Source organism: Petromyzon marinus, chromosome 33 (assembly GCF_048934315.1).
Source record: "Petromyzon marinus isolate PM22_M1 ecotype Great Lakes invasive population chromosome 33, UKy_Petmar_22M1.pri1.0, whole genome shotgun sequence".
Taxonomy (NCBI): domain Eukaryota; kingdom Metazoa; phylum Chordata; class Hyperoartia; order Petromyzontiformes; family Petromyzontidae; genus Petromyzon; species Petromyzon marinus.
This window is the reverse complement of record NC_133699.1, coordinates 4,707,270-4,724,714: the sequence shown is the minus strand read 5'-3', so window position 1 is coordinate 4,724,714 and position 17,445 is coordinate 4,707,270. Positions and strand designations below refer to the sequence as shown.

The 17,445-nt window shown below is 53.2% G+C and overlaps 1 protein-coding gene across 4 annotated transcripts in view; it reads right to left on the bottom strand.

The window, feature by feature from the left end:
* LOC116948337 (echinoderm microtubule-associated protein-like 6) overlaps window positions 1–17,445 on the bottom strand; it is a 190,034-nt gene that overhangs the window by 41,023 nt on the left and 131,566 nt on the right. For all 4 annotated transcript variants that reach the window (XM_032964911.2, XM_032964913.2, XM_076071462.1 and 1 more), the window contains 4 exons: window positions 12,537–12,637; window positions 11,177–11,379; window positions 5,355–5,466; window positions 1,190–1,317 (listed from right to left, as the gene is read on the bottom strand). In XM_032964911.2, coding sequence (XP_032820802.2) covers window positions 1,190–1,317; window positions 5,355–5,466; window positions 11,177–11,379; window positions 12,537–12,637 — 544 coding nt within the window. The remainder of the gene's footprint in view (window positions 1–1,189; window positions 1,318–5,354; window positions 5,467–11,176; window positions 11,380–12,536; window positions 12,638–17,445) is intronic.

The following is a 17,445-nucleotide window of genomic DNA, read 5'->3' as shown; positions in this document are numbered from 1 at the left end:
GCAAATGACGAGCCCAAATGAAGGTATCACGCGGCGAGCTGTGAATTAAATGTGGGATGTCACCGGTGCCCACCCAGCAGCAGCAAAACGGGTGTGCAACAGTTCGCGGATCGGCAGGTCTTGTGTGATGGGGTCGAGTGGTGGATACCCCCGCCTCTGCTAAGACCATTGGCACGCGTGGAAGAGTAGGCCAAAACCCTCTCTAGAGGGGCTCCTTACACTTCTCTCTGTCACGGAGGCCCTTTTTGCCAGCAGTGGCAAGAGACAGAAATTGTAGGGCTGCATTTTTACATTTCACAATCTTGGCCGCAGTGGGTGGCAACCTGCGTCCCGTTGACACCCCCCCCCCCCCCCCCCGTGGAGGGTCGCTCATGTGGCCCACTCACTCGTCTAGGTTTCCCATCACTGCTCTACACTATACATTACACATTTTACACTACATACTACACTACACGACACACTACACACGCTTTGCACGCTTTACACTACACTATACACTACACGAATGGTGGGCAACCTGCGTCCCATGGAGTCCCTCGTGGTGGCCTGGTCTCGGTGTGTCTCGGGCGATGCGTGGGGTCGCGATGAGTGCACGATCACGATGCCAAGCTCGCGGTCTACTCAGGTGAAGATTGAGTGGCCCACCGACTCGTCTGGGTTACCCCATCACTGGTCTAGGCCTAAGGCAAAGTGACTCCCTTTGATGATGGGAGGATGGGGAGACACTACCCCCCACCCCCCAAATCATCATAACAAAATTTAGAGCCCTAAATTTCTACATATGTACCTCCCCCCACTCCCCTCCCCTTCACCTAAATGTGTACATCTTTTAAACTATAAACTTTTAAAAAAAATTTACGATGGAAGGCCCACTGAGCTATAGAGCTATTTTTCAGAAGCAACGTGGCCACAAATGATAGCCCAACGAAGTGGCTTACCACGTAAAAAGCAGCCAAATACTTTGAAATGCATGTCTATTCCAAATGTGGAGGGGAAAACCCGAAGGACCCGGAGAAAAATCCACGGGGAGAGAGAGAGAAACATGCAAACTCCAAAAAACATTTTATAGCAGTCAAAAACCTCCCCCTCCCAAAACCACCTCCCCGCCCCTTCCCAATGAGGCCTGACTGCTCCCATCGGCAGAGAAAGCCGAGGCGTCACATGCCAGAGGCTCAACCCGTGGTCCCACCTGCACCAGCAGCATCATGGGGCCGCTCTTGTCCACCTCCAGGATCTCGCCGTTCTTCGTGCCCACCAGGATGTGTCCGTGGCCCAGCGTGATGGCTCGGATGGACGGGTTGTCCTCGAGCAGCAGGCCTGGCTCGGGCAGCAGCGCAGCGGAGGGGGTCACGACCGCGATCGCCGTGCGCCGACGCTCTCACTCTCTCTCTCTCGAGCCAAGGGGCATCCTTCGTAGGTGCGGCCCAGAGAAACGGCGGTCACTCAGTGCACCCCACTATCGCGACCAACTACCCTCTGCTATCTTTTGGTGATCCCTGAGCCACTTCGTTGGGCTATCATTTCTGATAGAAAATTATAGTTCATCGTAAAATAAAAACGAGACGCAAAACATGATTAATCGATTATTGAGTTGAAACGCAGCCCTGAATCCATTGCAGATTCATTTCATCGCGAGTGGCACGGCCGATGGGACGTGGACGGGCAAGCGCCACTACGACATCTCAGCCAGCAGATGGCAGTTTTACTTACGAATTCAAGATCGATTGCATCAGCACTCGTTATTTGGACGAAAGCCTCTTATAAATATATAGAGGACCGCAAAGCTTTGGCAAAAAAAAAACGTTGGCGCCGGCTCAACCGTCTGGCTTCCCGCTTCCCTATCGTTCCGCAGCGACCGTGAGATGCAGTTTGCATGAACGAGAACAACGCGATCCAAAACTAAAACATTATGATCAAAACGACGTAACGCATCGATCAGCAATTTCACGCTGGAGTGACTCACGTTCCTATTATTTTGTGTCCCCAGCCTGGAGTTGGTGAATCGTGAAGAGATCTCACTACCTAAGGCCCATTTGCAGAGCTCTCAAGCTGGGAGACATGCGATTGCACGAGATTGCCCAGTAGGGGCACGAGTTGGGGAGGGCGGCGATCGTGGGGGCACGGGGTGGTGGGGGAATATCCAATGATGGTCGTAGTCGAGTGTTCTTCATCCGAAAATACACGAGTGAAAATACCCCCCCCCCCCCCCCATCATCATCATCATTGTCGTCGTGCTGCCGTCAAAGCACCAACTGGCATGTTTTGTTCACGTGACAAACCTTGCTCATTGGCCGTGTCGGGTGGTGGCGGGTTGAACGACACATTTATAATTTTGCGCTCTTTACTTAAAAAAAACAACCCTTTATTATGGAAACCCAAAATGGTCTCGAATGTGTGGTGAGCACCTCACGCTGATGTTGTCTTATCGGGCGAAAGTGACCCGCAGCTGTAGGGTTTTTTTGTGTCTCCCCGGCTCAGTATTACATCCCACAAATTGGTATTGTCCAAAAGGCACCGGAGGCTCTTTGGTTTGAGGTTGCGGTTAATCCAATAAGGCAACCGCCGCAGGTGAAAGGCAGGATGATGCTGGCGCTTAATTAAAATGTTCAACTCCCCCAGGGGGTGTCCCCTCTTGCGGGGAGTGGGGGGGGGGGCATGACGGTGCCGATGCGTTAATTAGCTTTGAAAAGATTTCCCCCACGCAAAAAAAAAAGCGTGGCAGGCGATCGCGCGACCGTCATTCCCGAGGCACGTGTCGGGTCGGCGAGCCGTGCACAGCGCTCGCACCGTACGCAGACTCGCCGGCACGCGTCGCTGCGGTGCACGGACGACTCGAAGCAAATTAATAAATATAGATGAGCACAACTCTTGTGCGGAACGCTTCACCGTAAACGTGTTTTTATCGACCGGCTTTCCGGATGAGCGCGATCCAGCCGGCCTGTGTTTCAAGCACGCTAACTCCGCATGCGCCAGAGTCGGGATCGAACCCACGGCCTCCTCCTGCATGCCAGGCGAGGTACTGTAGTTAGCGTCTAGGCCCCCCGTAGCCGTTATTCAGAGGCGGCCTTGCCACGCGTGGTAGCTCATCGAAGTTGCTGATATCGTCCTCACCACACGTGGGGAATTATAGTGGCAGCCAAAACACATTCCTGCGGAGGGAGCTGGTAGGAACGTTGGGTTGCTCGGTCAATGGCCAGGGTCAACGGCAGGGGCGGAGCCAGGATTTTCAGCCCGGGGTGACATTCAACAAATTTTTATTTCAAGAATGATTTAGAGAGAGTCAGGCTGTTGAACTAGACGCCATCGGTTGGCGACACACTCTGACAATGCAGTTGCACGGAGTCCGCCAGACCGAGTGTCGTACACTTATACGCAGAATTTTTCAGATTTTCGATTTTTTATTTTTTTTCGGGGGTGACAATTGTCTACTCTGTCACCCCCCTGGCTCTGCCCCTGGTCAACGGCACCACGTGGTGTATTCCGCAAATATTCCCGACTGTGAGGGCGGGCATAAGCCGGCGTGAGTAGGTTAAACATTGAGTTTTATAAGGGCACCACGGGGTGACCAGCCCCTCCCCACCCTGCCCCGCCCCTCCCACCCCCCACCCAGCCCCACCCTCCCCACCCAGCCCCTCCCCACCCTCCCCACCCAGCCTCCCCTCCCCACCCTCCCCTCTCCACCCAGCCCCACCCCTCCCATTTTTGGATGCACGACGGACGGACACAATAATCCCCTGTGGGCTGGTGTAACCTGAGGTGACCTACCAGTATAATCTAAACGCGTGTTGGTGCTAAAATGTGGAGGGGAAAACCGCAGGACCCAGAGAACAATCCACGTGACCACTGGGAGAGAACATGCAATACTCCAAATATACAATAGGTATCATCAGGGTCTGGAATCGAACCCACAACCTCCTGTGTGCCAGGCGAGGGAGATAATATCTAAAAAAATACCGTTGCGTTATATTTGGTCCAGAAAGCCAGTGGGGCTAAAATATATTTTCGATATATGCGTGGAGACACAGAAGGGAGTTTTGCATATACAGTATACACACACAGATAAAGATCCCCCATATGGCCTTGAACAGACTTTTGGTGCAAGTGTTATTCGCGAGCACTTATGAAGGGCATCAGGGCACAGGAGTGGAGGAGGGGAGGGGTGGCCAGCACCACGCCCGGCCGCATATCATCTCCCGGGTAGCGATGTTTACACTCCGCACCAGGTACTCATTTTAGGCTGAGTAGACCTAGGGAAGGCCCAGGACCGATTCTGATAATCGGACCCTCTGGGTCGCCGGCTTCGCAGCGCAGCGCGCCAACCGCTGCACCCCCCCCCCCCCCCCCCAGAACGCGCCTCGTCAAACTGGGCCGTCATTTACCACTCCCGCAGGCGCGAGGCCAAGCCTCGGGTGTCCACAGCGGCACCGCGCACGTCAAGTGACGTGCCGATAACAACGCCGCACGGGGTCAACCCCGCACGGGGTCAACCCCGCGAATTTTTCGGCGGCTTACGCAATCGCGGTTGCGTAACGTTACGCTGCCGCACGACGGCCAAGGCTCGTTAAGCATTACGATGATTTCCACAGGAGGCCAAACAAGTGAGTTGTGATGCTATATGTGCATTTTAATGTTCCATTTTAGCTTTTATAAAATTTAAACAAATCCCACAGAGCGTTAAAAATGCATTCTATTGATGGCACGGGTGAGCGTGTGTGCGCCAGTATGAGCTTCGAGCAGCACTTGTTTATTCAAGGGGTACATGAGTGGGTGCGTGAGTGAGTGCCTGAGTGGGTGAGTGAGTGGGTGAGCGAGTGAGTATGTGAGTGGGTGCGTCAGTGAGTGGGTGTGTGAGCGGGTGTCTGAGTGGGTGAGTGAGTGGGTGAGCGAGTGAGTATGTGAGTGGGTGCGTCAGTGAGTGGGTGTGTGAGTGGGTGCGCTGCTTATCCGCTCGACATATGAAGACTCTCTCCTATACAGTACTGTACCAAGATGACAGGTTATCACAGGATAATGGCCATTGCCTGAAATGTTAACTACATTATTTATATATTCTTTTAAAACCACGGTGTTATCGCTGAATCTGTAGCATTTTTGTAAATATATATTTTTTTATTATCACAGAAAGAAAGAAAACTCTCTCTCTCCTGTACGGAGATGGCAGAAGTACACGGCAGGCTCATATGAAGATTTTCCTATGGAAAGATGGAAGGCGGGCTACGCCTGTACGGTGATATGAAGACTGCCCATCCACGAACTCCGATGGAAGACGGGCTACGAGAATAGTTTTGACACGAGAGCTCTCTCTCTCTCTGGACACACGGACGGGCAGGAGGGGAAGAGCTCTCAGGGCCTACCCTTGGAGCCCGGCGCCAGCGACGACCTCTTGATGGCGTACGTCTTGAGGCAGCGCTCGAAGTTGTCATCCCAGAGTCCGACGATTCCATCCTTCCCTCCCGTGACGAACCCCTAGCGAGCGGAACAACACCACGCGCACACAAGGCTCAGCCCCCCCCCCCCTCCTCTACTCAAATCGGTGCATTCGTTGCTACGAATAAGCAATGGCGTTGAAGCCTTTCTCTTGGTGCAACAATGTCATTCCGGTTCAGTTTTACACACAGAGCGGTCGTTATCGTCCGGGGCAAGCTTCCATCTCACGATCAGACACGAGCTGGGTGGCAGCAGCCCGTCGGTGAGTCGGCGCTACAATCAATTGCCGAAGCTCTGCAATCCTCCATACATAAAGATGTTTTCAGCCAGTTGGTGGGTTTTTTAAATATATATACGTGGGAGGAAAGCGGAGCACATCTGGCGCGAGATGGGCTGTGACATGGCATGGCCTTGAGGAATGGACATGGCGTGGGGAGGCCTCCAACCAGCAGCGGATAGACCACGGATATTGACGATGATGTTCAGACGCCGATCAGGAACCGCGCACGCGTCTCAACCGTGTCGGATATTCACGTCAAGCGAATCGCAATTCACGGTCTCACAAACCCCGCACGGCTCCGTCCATCGCTCGCGATCGCCCAAATCCGATTTATGGCGTTTCATCACCGCTATTTCCTGCGCGCGAGCACAATGAGCCCGTGCAGAAACTCGAAGGCGGCAGTAAATCTGACCGTAAAACGCACTCTTAAAACCTCATTAAGGTACGCCGTAAACGTAACATTCGTAAGTAACAAAAAAAAACCCAACCCCTTCCTCCCGTTTCACTCCTGGGCGGGGCGGGCGGCCAGCTGGCGGCTGGAGTTTTATCGGCGCTCGTAACGCTCCGCGCAGTCTCCCGTCGGCGAGCGAGGCGAGCGTTTGGAGCATGCAACGTCCGTCTCCATTAGCCCATTGCAGCAGCGGCTGGAATCGCCCTGAAGAAGGACACCGAAACCAGAGCCAGATTACCGCGGGGGGGGGGGGGGTTCGTTGGCTGCCCCCCCCTCCCCACTAAGACGTTCGGCCAGCGTGGAGGAGTAGGCCAAAGTACGGTCGAGTGTGGGTTCTCTATAGCTATCGCTAGCGGAGGCCCTTCCGCCAGCAGTGACGTGGGCACGGGTTTGCAGGGCTGTCCCCTTTGTCTTCATTGTGGAGGGACTGCAAGCCCGAGGCTTTGTATTTCGAGGGGCTTACAAGCACACACGCACATATTTGACGGTTGAAACGCAGTACTTTGGACAGCTGCTCGGCCCAGTTGGTAGCGCCTTCACCGCCTGACGCAGAGATTGCCGGTTCAAAACCAGGTGCCGCCCTGGTTAACACCGCGGGTGTAGAAAACCATACAAATGCCACGCGCCGTCTTCTTCACAGCGGACGTTAAAGATCCCGTCATGTGATTCGCAAGAGGAGGTCATTCGTGCGCCGGTGTCATGGTCCAAATTTTCCCCAAATTTCACTGCCTCGGACTGCGAAAGTTTGGCAGGAACCTCCTGTGAGGCTCTCCTGTGTAGCAAAGTGTACCGATAATTAGAAACATTCTTTCGTGCAATTTGATCGTTAAAGCCATACCAGCAGGTTGCTGTAATCATTTTCAATGTGTATTTAAACTTTTACAATTAATCCACAATATAAAAAAACAACCGAAAGTAATGGAATTGAAGAGCAATGGAGTGTTTGGCATTGTGGGCAGGGGTGTTGGTGAAGCAGCCGAGGGCAAGGAACCGGATAGACAAAGAGGGCCCCCACCACCATCACAGCCCCCTAGAACGTGCGACAACCTTGGGCCCCACACCTCGCACGTGACAATTCACGCGCGTCGGTGGTACACGTCGTTGTCACGTACTTTTATTTTGCCATGGACGTGCCAATCGACACCCCTGGACACCTCTTGCAAACGATATGAGTCCACCTCTAGGGATTCATCCAGGTGAAACATTTTAATTGATGCTATGTTTTTTTGTCTTGCCTCCGCTGCGAATTTTTATGATTGGTTCACCAGCAGCAGTTTCTCCGTGGTTTGGCATCAGCCTGGCTCCAAAGGAATTTAATTATGTCCCCCCCCTTTCCACCTTCCCCACTTCTCTGCAGCCCGTAAATAGACACCTAATTCGAGACCAAAACATCGCACCTCCGGGCTTTGACATTCCTCCTCCTCCACCACCTCAAAGACAAGGGCGGTGGAACCATCGACAGCATCGGAAACATCACCAGCAGGCCGACGCGCAGCATCCCCTCCGTGAATGGAACATTAAAGACACCAGCCACGACTGTGGCCATGCCACCCACGCTACGGACGGTGCAGTTACACCCACTGTGGTCTTACGCTCCTTTCAGTCGAGGAGGAGGAACAGCACAACTTACACGAACTCTCTCCCTTCCCGAGGGCTCTCTCTCGTCGTGGTCAGCAGACGTCGACATTGGCGCCTAGATCCTGAACGCATTACTGCTGCCACAATGTGCAAGGGGAGATTACCCCAGTGCCCGGTTCTCTCTCAGCGCAGTTGTACACATACCTGTCAACCCCTCATCAGTGCCTATACCTTATTACAGGCCAATTCAGACCTTCTTGGTCACCCCCGTGCCCGTTATAAGTATCAACGTGCATCCTACAATGCCCGTATTGAAACGGCTGTATGCCATACGGACCTGAAAACTCAATTTCCCTGCACAAGAATACGGCTAAACCGTACGGGTTGACAGGTATATGTACACCACGTGCACACTTGAACAGCTGTGTCACCGATTGGGAATCAAATTATAATTTTGTCATCGCCGTGAATGCTGCGCGTTCTGGTGGGCGCAGTGAAGCTTTCCTGAACACATATTTGGCGTTTTATGTGAACGCACAACGATCGATTCTCACGCACACGCACAGAGCGTGTGCGTGCTTGCGTGCTGTGTACTCTGAGTCGATGCATCCTCACGTGACAACCGACAAGGACCAATCCACACTGACCAGCGCGACGAGGAACGCTCAAACCATCGCCACAACGAACGCGGTGGTGTGGGGGAGGCCATCATCCAACCGTGGATTTACAAACGGCAATTCATTATTGACAAGCATGATAATGAACAAACAAAAATGTTTCTGCATTTTTCTACGAAAAGCATCGGAGAGTCCCCTAGAATGCAACAGTACTCTTGGGAAAGTGGAGGCTTTACTTTGTTAATGAATAAATAATTCCTATTGTTGTTATTTGTATTGTGATCATTGTTGTGACCACACAGAAGGTGTACCATGTTCCCTGAATTATAAGACGCTCCGGAAAATAAGACGCACCCCAAACCTCTGGCCGGTGTCAATAAAGTTATTAAATCTGGTCACACACATGCACAGACCTGCACAAACACATGCACAGACCTGCACACACACAAGAAAACATACACTCGCACGCACACACTCGGGCCGACGCACAAACATAACGACAATGATGACTTACGTAGATCCCCCCGTGTAGCCTTTACAGACCGTTGGGGCAAGTGCTGTTAGCGAGCACCTATGAAGGATGGTACAGCACACAAGGGGGTGGGTGGCCAGCACCACGCCAGGCCGCCTTTGTCTCCCCAGTGGCGATGTTTACACACCGCACCAGGTACTCATTTGATGCTGAGTCGACCTAGGGGAGGCCCAGGACCGGTTTAGATAATCGTCACCGGACTTGGCCATAGCGATGACCGCACGCACGCGCACAGACACACGCACGCGTACAGACACACGCACGCGCACAGACACACGCACGCGCACAGACACACGCACGCGTACAGACACACGCACGCGCACAGACACACGCACGCGCACAGACACACGCACGCGCACAGACACACGCACGCGCACAGACACACGTGCATGCGCGCCTACCTGATTACAACGCCCGCCCGACAACTTTTGCTCGAATTCGCAGGCCCCCCCCCAGAAAAAATATAAAGTTGCATCATAACCCAAGGAATACGATAATAGTTATTTTCAGGACAAAGTGCTTCTTCAAGTGCTGTGGATCATTTTTGTTACGCTTGCTCGGACAATCCTCAAAGATGTTTGGCTATTGACATAACAGCCGAGGCCATTAATAGGCGCTCGGCAAGAGAGACAGAGGAGGGTGGGGGAGCGCCGTCCGACAATCAAAGTTACTTTGCCCGTCGCACGCAGAAAACAGCCCCGGCACGCACAATATCGATTCGGGCTGTCGGACGGTTGACCGATTTAGGTATGACAATACCAACACAATCTCATCTCATATTGGCACCATTTATCCCCGCCCCAACCCACCACCACCACCACTGTCCCAAGCCCAACGCCCCCTCCACCTACCCACCCCCCAAAAAATAGAGAAAAATTGACAAACGCATTATTGTCTGGTAAGACAGGGCCGCGGCAGGTGCATGCCTGCTGACAATTGATGGCCACTTTTGTGTTGAAAGCGGCGGCGTTTAAAGGCCGCGCTTGACAGTTTGATGGCAGTGCCGTTTTTGTCCGGCAGAGAAAGAATCTTTGAGGCTCCGTTCCATGGGAAAAAAAAGTTTAAACGGCCGAACTGGGCCCCCTCGCGCGGGGGGGGGGGCGACGCTGGTCAACGACGTCGGGATGACACAACACAATGCAGCCGCGTCTCAAGGGGCCGTGCAGCAGCATCGTTGGGGGGGGGGTTGTTGAAATACACAGAGGAAGAAAAACAACAAACACGAAACCCCAACGAAGGATTAGAGCCCGGGGGTCGGGGGGGGCAAGGAGTTGACAGCGTAGATGGTCCGGGTGAAGGGAGTTGCAGAACGGCGAGGACAGTGGAGGAAGGATGAGCCAGCGAGACCTCCCGCTGAGCGAAGGTTGACCCTCCCTCCCCTCTTCCTGATGACGAACGCTTGTGTTGCGATCGAAACGTCGTAGTTTTTTTTGTTATTTTCTTTGAACCTATCTACGTGACTTTACCGAAGGACCCAAAGAATGTGAATTCCTGCAGCACACGAAAGCTTTAAGTCAAGATTTGACTGTGGGCTTAAGCTAAAACTAAACTAAAGCATTTTTTTTATTTTACCAGGAAAGTTCTCACTGAGCTATGCAGCTCGTGTTCGGAAGCGACTCGGTCACAAACCACGTCTCAACCGAGTGTCTTGTCACGTGGACATTTACAGCAGCACCAAATACTTCGAGATGCATGTTGATTCTAAACGGGGGAGGGGAAAAAAACCAGAGGACCAGGAGAAAAATCCACGCGACCACGGGGAGGACACGCAAACTCCAAATATACAGCAGCAGGCGTCAGGGTTGGGATCGAGCACCCACGACCTCCTGCATACCAGGCGAGGGAGATAACATCTTGCCACCGTGGCTATAACGGGAAGCCTCGGTTGCTGGAGTGGAGTTTTTGCTGACCGGAGTTCCGGACCACGCGGGCAGCACAAGAGGACGGGAGACCTCCTGCACACAACACAAAGGTGCCCCGTATAGCCTTAACAGGTGGTCGGGACAAGTGCCGTTGGCGAGCACCTACGAAGGAAGGCCAACAGCACGGCACGCGGGCGGCGTGGGTGGCCACAACCGCTCCTGGCCGCCTTTGTCTCCCCAGCGTTTTGTACGCATCACACCGGGCACTCGCTTCATGCCGAGTCGACTTCAGCGGGGCCCCCCCGGGCCACCGGTTTGGACATCCGTCGCCGACGTTGGCGGCGAGCGGGAGGAGTCGACCTGTCGCTCGCGAGCGTCAAACCGAGCTCGCGATGCGGGGGGGGGGGGGGGGCGGCGCGCCAGGTTCACCTTCTCCAGGGCGTGCATGCTGAAGATGGGCCCGTCGTGGGCCTTGACGGTGCGCAGCAGCGTGGTGCCCTTCCACAGGTAGACGTCCCCGCGCGCCGCCCCCGCGTACACCGTGTCCTCCGCCTTGCCGTACACGGCGCACATCATGGTGTCGCGCCGTGCCAGCGCCCCGAAGTCGCCGCGCCGAGACGTCAGCCCACCGCCTGTGGTGGAGGGGGGTGGGGTGGAGGGGGCGAACGACGACACGACGGTCTCGTGAGCGGGGGCGGCCGTTGCTCGTTGAGGGATGCCGCTATTGGCGAGCGCCCTGCACCGCAGTCATCGGCGCAACGACAGGTCGGCATACACCTCGCTCGGCGCTGTAAGAGCTTCGTGAGATTCCAATCAAATCACCTTGTCTCCCATCGTGAGCCATGGTCTATCCATTGACAGTTAAAGGTGTCCGCGAGCTGTCTACCTCCCCCCTCCTCCCCTACCGCCCCCCCCCCCCCCCCCGTGCTGGGAGCTCCTTCGGTTCCCCTTTCACTGCCACGTGGAGCGGAACGTCGGACGCCGTGCCGAACACCGCGCGGCACAACCGCGGACGAAACGTCGGAGAGCCGCGCGGTAGCACAGCGGCGAACACCCACGCGGTCGTAGCGACCCGTGTCGTTCCATCTCTGTGCGGTCCCTAAGCGATGAAACAATTTTTATTTCTTCAGGTAAGGCACACTGAGCTATATCGCCCTTTTTTTTCATAAGTGACCTGGCCGCAAACGATAGCTCAACGAAGTGGCTCATCGCGTGGGAATGAATTGCAGCCAACTATCCTAAACTCCGTGATGTTGGTTCTGAATGTGGAGGGGAAAACCGGAGGACCCGGAGAAAAATCCACGCGGCGGCCGCGGGGAGAGGGACACGTGTAAACTCCACATGTACAGGTGTCAGGGTGGGGATCGAACCCACTGCCTGCCGCATGCCGGGCGAGGTAGTTAACACCTCGCCACCACGGCGCCCGTAACTTTGGCAGCCACTCCGTCGTTAGTCTCGAGCGACGAGTCCTAGCGGACTCCTCCTGGTGGCAACAGCCGACGTGTCTGCCAACGCACGACCCTCATTTCATTTTGGGGGCGGGAACAAAAAACTCTCGCGTAATGAACGTCAGAGGACACGAGATAGGAGCCAACAAGATAGGGCCGGACAGATTGATGGACATTTGAGAGATTCGACCACAACTCATGCACACAAGGGGCATTGGGTCCACAGGTGCCCCGCCCCGCCGCCCCCCCCCCCCGATCCCCCGCACACGTGACGTTAACCGGTCACACGTCAGGACTGACCGCCAGTGGCATGTGGCCACCATCCCTGGTGGAGAGCTCACCAGTGACTTGCCAGAATTTGATGTGGTGAATGCCAACGGTCACGAGCTTCTCGGCATTGTGAGGGTTGAATCGGGCCACGAAGATCTTCTCTTTGTGACCCCTGCAGTGGTGGCCAGGACATAAAAAAAGAGAGAGAGCATATATACACACAATATATACAGTATATATGAATGCGATGCATACGTAGGTGGCTGGTGGCTATAACAGGGCAACAGTCACACTGATTCACCAGCGCCAGCGTGTACGGGCAGCCTACGCGGGCGAAACCTCTGGTGGCCGGGCCTTTGGCGAAGAGCACAGGGTTGTCACCAGTAAGAGCACCTGGAAAGATCGACAATCGCTGAGGCTGCAGCAAATGTAATTACATTCAAGACGGCTAACGTCACAAAAAATGTAAGAGGTCAGAACACGTGGGTCGAACCACAAGGGGCTGAATTAATACATGTAAAAATAATAATTATTGAACTGTATATATTTATCTTACAAGGCATCTTCCACGTCGATATATCTCAAAGGCGCTCGCTGTACGTAAAAAAAAAAAGATACGTGTTAATTACGAGACTAATGTCGATTCATTGATTAACTAAAGCAATCGCCGATATGCGAATAAATTAGTTGAATCGTCGATAACCGCCGCTCCAGTGATGCCGCTGACCCGTTCAAAAAGACACGCGGCGACACGACCCAGCGCAAGGCAAACAGCACACAACTGAACTCTCCGCTGGCCTTCAGCGCGAGGCCGCTTGCATCGAAACGGCACCACGCAATGCGACAGCCGTCACGGGGGGGGGGGGGTCGGGGCGGGGGCGTCCTTCGGTGCTCCGCTCCCATCCCAGTGGTCCTGGTGCGCGACGGGGCCCGTGCCGAACGTTCAATCCCTTTTGTATGTACGTTGAACTTCTTTCGCGACGTACGTTGCCGACCGTGCTAATCGCATGTCCGCGGCGGGGGGAGGGTTGGGTGGGGGGGGGGGACAATGGACTAGACACAACAATCAGTTCTGAAGAAATGAGGTTTCGATCTAGGGCGTCAAGTCAAGCGCGGTTGCTGTGTACAGCTCCGTGTGCGAGTTTCGCCAAAATTGCACGACGCAAGCATAATAATAATAATAACAACAACAAAAATAACAATGATTTCCACGTTTCCTTGACAATCAACTGCCGGATGAAGGCCTCCCCGCGTGACTGTGCCGGTCACGGGGATTTGGTCTCCAGATCAAACGACTTTGCCGTGGGTCTTGATCGTGAGGACAAGCTCCCCGTCGACGCGTCCCAGCGACAAAACGACGATTTGTGTCGTTTGTTGTTGCTGTTGTAACTCGGTGACCCGTGGCCCATAGTAGACATCTGTGGAAAAGAGCTTCACAGCTCATCGGATTCCTTCCCTCCAGTCTAAACAAAGATTCTGATAATCCATCGACTTTCTGGGACGAGGCACGTGGCGTGGATTTAGCAGCGACTGCAGGGCTCTCCACTGCGGCTCCTGCACCAGTGTAGGAAGGGTGATGCTTGGTAAATTGTCGAGTGACATTTGTGATGGCTTTAGAAGGTCTGTACCAGTGTTCTTCATTGCAGGTCCCCAAGGGCCACTGGCCCTCGACAATCACACAAATGGTGAACAAACCCCGATCATCATTACCGTGCTGCTGTCAAACCCCCAATGGTTTCAAATGGTGTGGCGGCCCTCTCACACTGATGATCTGATGATGTCTTATCGGAGAAAGTGCCCCCCCCCCACTCTGAAAATTAGTGAAGAACACTGAACTAAACAATAACATCTCACAAATTGTTGAGGTTCGTTTGGCAACTCGCTGCCTAAAGGATTCGCCAACACTGGGCAGTCATTAGAGTTATTTTGACCATACTTCATCACGATGGTCAGTGAGGATTGGTGAAGTAGGGGGCATGGTGAGGGAGGGGGGGATGGGGGCGGCGGGGTGTGGGGGGCAGTGACCAGAACTGGTGCAGATATCGCTCGCAACCGATGTTGCCACGGCTGGCAATGGAACTCGGGTCCAACCGGATACGTAGAGCAGCGCCCGGACCATTATGCCATCGCTCGCCCAAACTTTACGCAGATGATTTTTACAATCGGAATTGTAATTCAACGGCGCTGTAATTGCAATACACATTACGCCATTGTGTAGCTGAAGTGTGCAATTTTGGGGTCAATTTGATTTCAATTAGGGCCATAATTTTTAAAAAAATTGCTGCTCACGCAATGGACGAGCGATTGCATTATTAGTCAACCATTCCTGCGTGCTCTGCGTGCGAGCCCTAAATCTGCCCGGGCCCCTTGAATTCAGGGCCTAATTTCCCAGTGGCGTCATTAAACGAATTAAGCACTCAGCCCAAATAAATCTCCGAGCGGAGTCAAAATAAATAAGTGAAAATGTGGCGTCGGAGGAAAGCATTTCTGTGGGTGGACCTCTCAGGTGGGACAGATTTTTTGCCCCACGCAAGCGGAATTCATAAACGTGGCTCCGCCGCCTCTCACTCGCTCTCTCCTCGTCTTAAAAGTGGATGGAGGCAATCGTCACGGTTCCTGCCGTGAGCCTGGATTCGGCACGGCTCGCTGCGGCAGCAGGGGAAGTGCAAATGGTGGCCGGCTGAGTGAGGTGGTGGCAACTCCACCACGCATGCCATCGGTTGCCTGCGACTGCACTACACATGCCATCAGTTGCCCACGACTGCACTACACATGCCATCGGTTGCCCGCGACTGCACCACGCATGCCATCGGTTGCCTGCGACTGCACTACACATGCCAACAGTTGCCCGCGACTGCACTACACATGCCATCGGTTGCCTGCGACCGCACCATGCATGCCATCGGTTGCCCGCGACTGCACCACGCATGCCATCGGTTGCCCGAGACCGCACCACGCATGCCATCGGTTGCCTGCGACTGCACTACACATGCCATCGGTTGCCTGCGACTGCACTACACATGCCATCGGTTGCCCGCGACTGCACTACACATGCCATCGGTTGCCGGCGACCGCACCACGCATGCCATCGGTTGCCCGAGACCACACCACGCATGCCATCAGTTGCCCGAGACTGCACCACGCATGCCATCAGTATGGGGCACCGCGGTGGTGAGATGTTGACTACCTCGCCTGGCATACAGGTCGTGAGCTCGATCCCGACCCTAGCGCCTGATGTAAATTTGGAGTTTTTGTACATTCTCCCCGTGGTCGGGTGGATTTGTCTTTCCCTCCACATTTAGAATCAACGTCTGTTTCGAGTATTTGGCTGCTATGAATTTGCACCTGATGAGCCACTTCGTTGAGCTAGTGAGGGAAAAAAGTATTTGATCCTCTGTTGATTTTCTACGTTTGCCCACTGACAAAGAAATGATCAGTCTATAATTTTAATGGTAGGTTTATTTTAACAGAGAGAGACAGAATAACAACAAAAACATCCGGAAAAACGCATGTCAAAAATGTTATAATTTGATTTGCATTTTAATGAGGGAAATAAGTATTTGACTCCCTCCCAATCAGAAAGATTTCTAGCTCACAGGTGTCTTTTATACAGGTAATGAGATGAGATTAGGAGCACAATCTTAAAGGGAGTGCTCCTAATCTCAGCTTGTTACCTGTATAAAAGACACCTGTCCACAGAAGCAATCAATCAGATTCCAAACTCTCCACCATGGCCAAGACCAAAGAGCTCTCCAAGGATGTCAGGGACAAGATTGTAAACCTACACAAGGCTGGAATGGGCTACAAGACCATTGCCAAGCAGCTTGGTGAGAAGGTGACAACAGTTTGTGCGATCATTCGCAAATGGAAGAAACACAAAAGAACTGTCAATCTCCCTCGACCTGGGGCTCCATGCAAGATCTCACCTCGTGGAGTTGCAATGATCATGAGAACGGTGCGGAATCAGCCCAGAACTATACGGGAGGATCTTGTCAATGATCTCAAGGCAGCTGGGACCATAGTCACCAAGAAAACAATTGATAACACACTACGCCGTGAAGGACTGAAATCCTGCAGCGCCCGCAAGGTCCCCCTGCTCAAGAAAGCACATATACATGATCGTCTGAAGTTTGCCAATGAACATCTGAATGATTCAGAGGACAACTGGATGAAAGTGGTGTGGTTATGTGAGACCAAAATTGAGCTCTTTGGCATCAACTCAACTCGCCGTGTTTGGAGGAGGAGGAATGCTGCCTATGACCCCAAGAACACCATCCCCACCGTCAAACATGGAGGTGGAAACATACTTTGGGGGTGTTTTCTGCTAAAGGGACAGGACAACTTCACAGCATCAAAGGGACGATGGACGGGGCCATGTACCGTCAAATCTTGGGTGAGAACCTCCTTCCCTCAGCCAGGGCATTGAAAATGGGTCGTGGATGGGTATTCCAGCATGACAATGACCCAAAACACACGGCCAAGGCAACAAAGGAGTGGCTCAAGAAGAAGCACATTAAGGTCCTGGAGTGGCCTAGCCAGTCTCCATACCTTAATCCCATAGAAAATCTGTGGAGGGAACTGAAGGTTCGAGTTGACAAACGTCAGCCTCGAAACCTTAATGACTTGGAGAAGATCTGCAAAGAGGAGTGGGACAAAATCCCTCCTGAGATGTGTGCAAACCTGGTGGCCAACTACAAGAAACGTCTGACCTCTGTGATTGCCAACAAGGGTTTTGCCACCAAGTACTAAGTCATGTTTTGCAGAGGGGTCAAATACTTATTTCCCTCATTAAAATGCAAATAAATGTATAACATTTTTGACATGCGTTTTTCTGGATTTTGTTGTTGTTATTCTGTCTCTCACTGTTCAAATAAACCTACCATTAAAATTATAGACTGATCATTTATTTGTCAGTGGGCAAACGTACGAAATCAGCAGGGGATCAAATACTTTTTTCCCTCACTGTATCCCTTGTGGCCA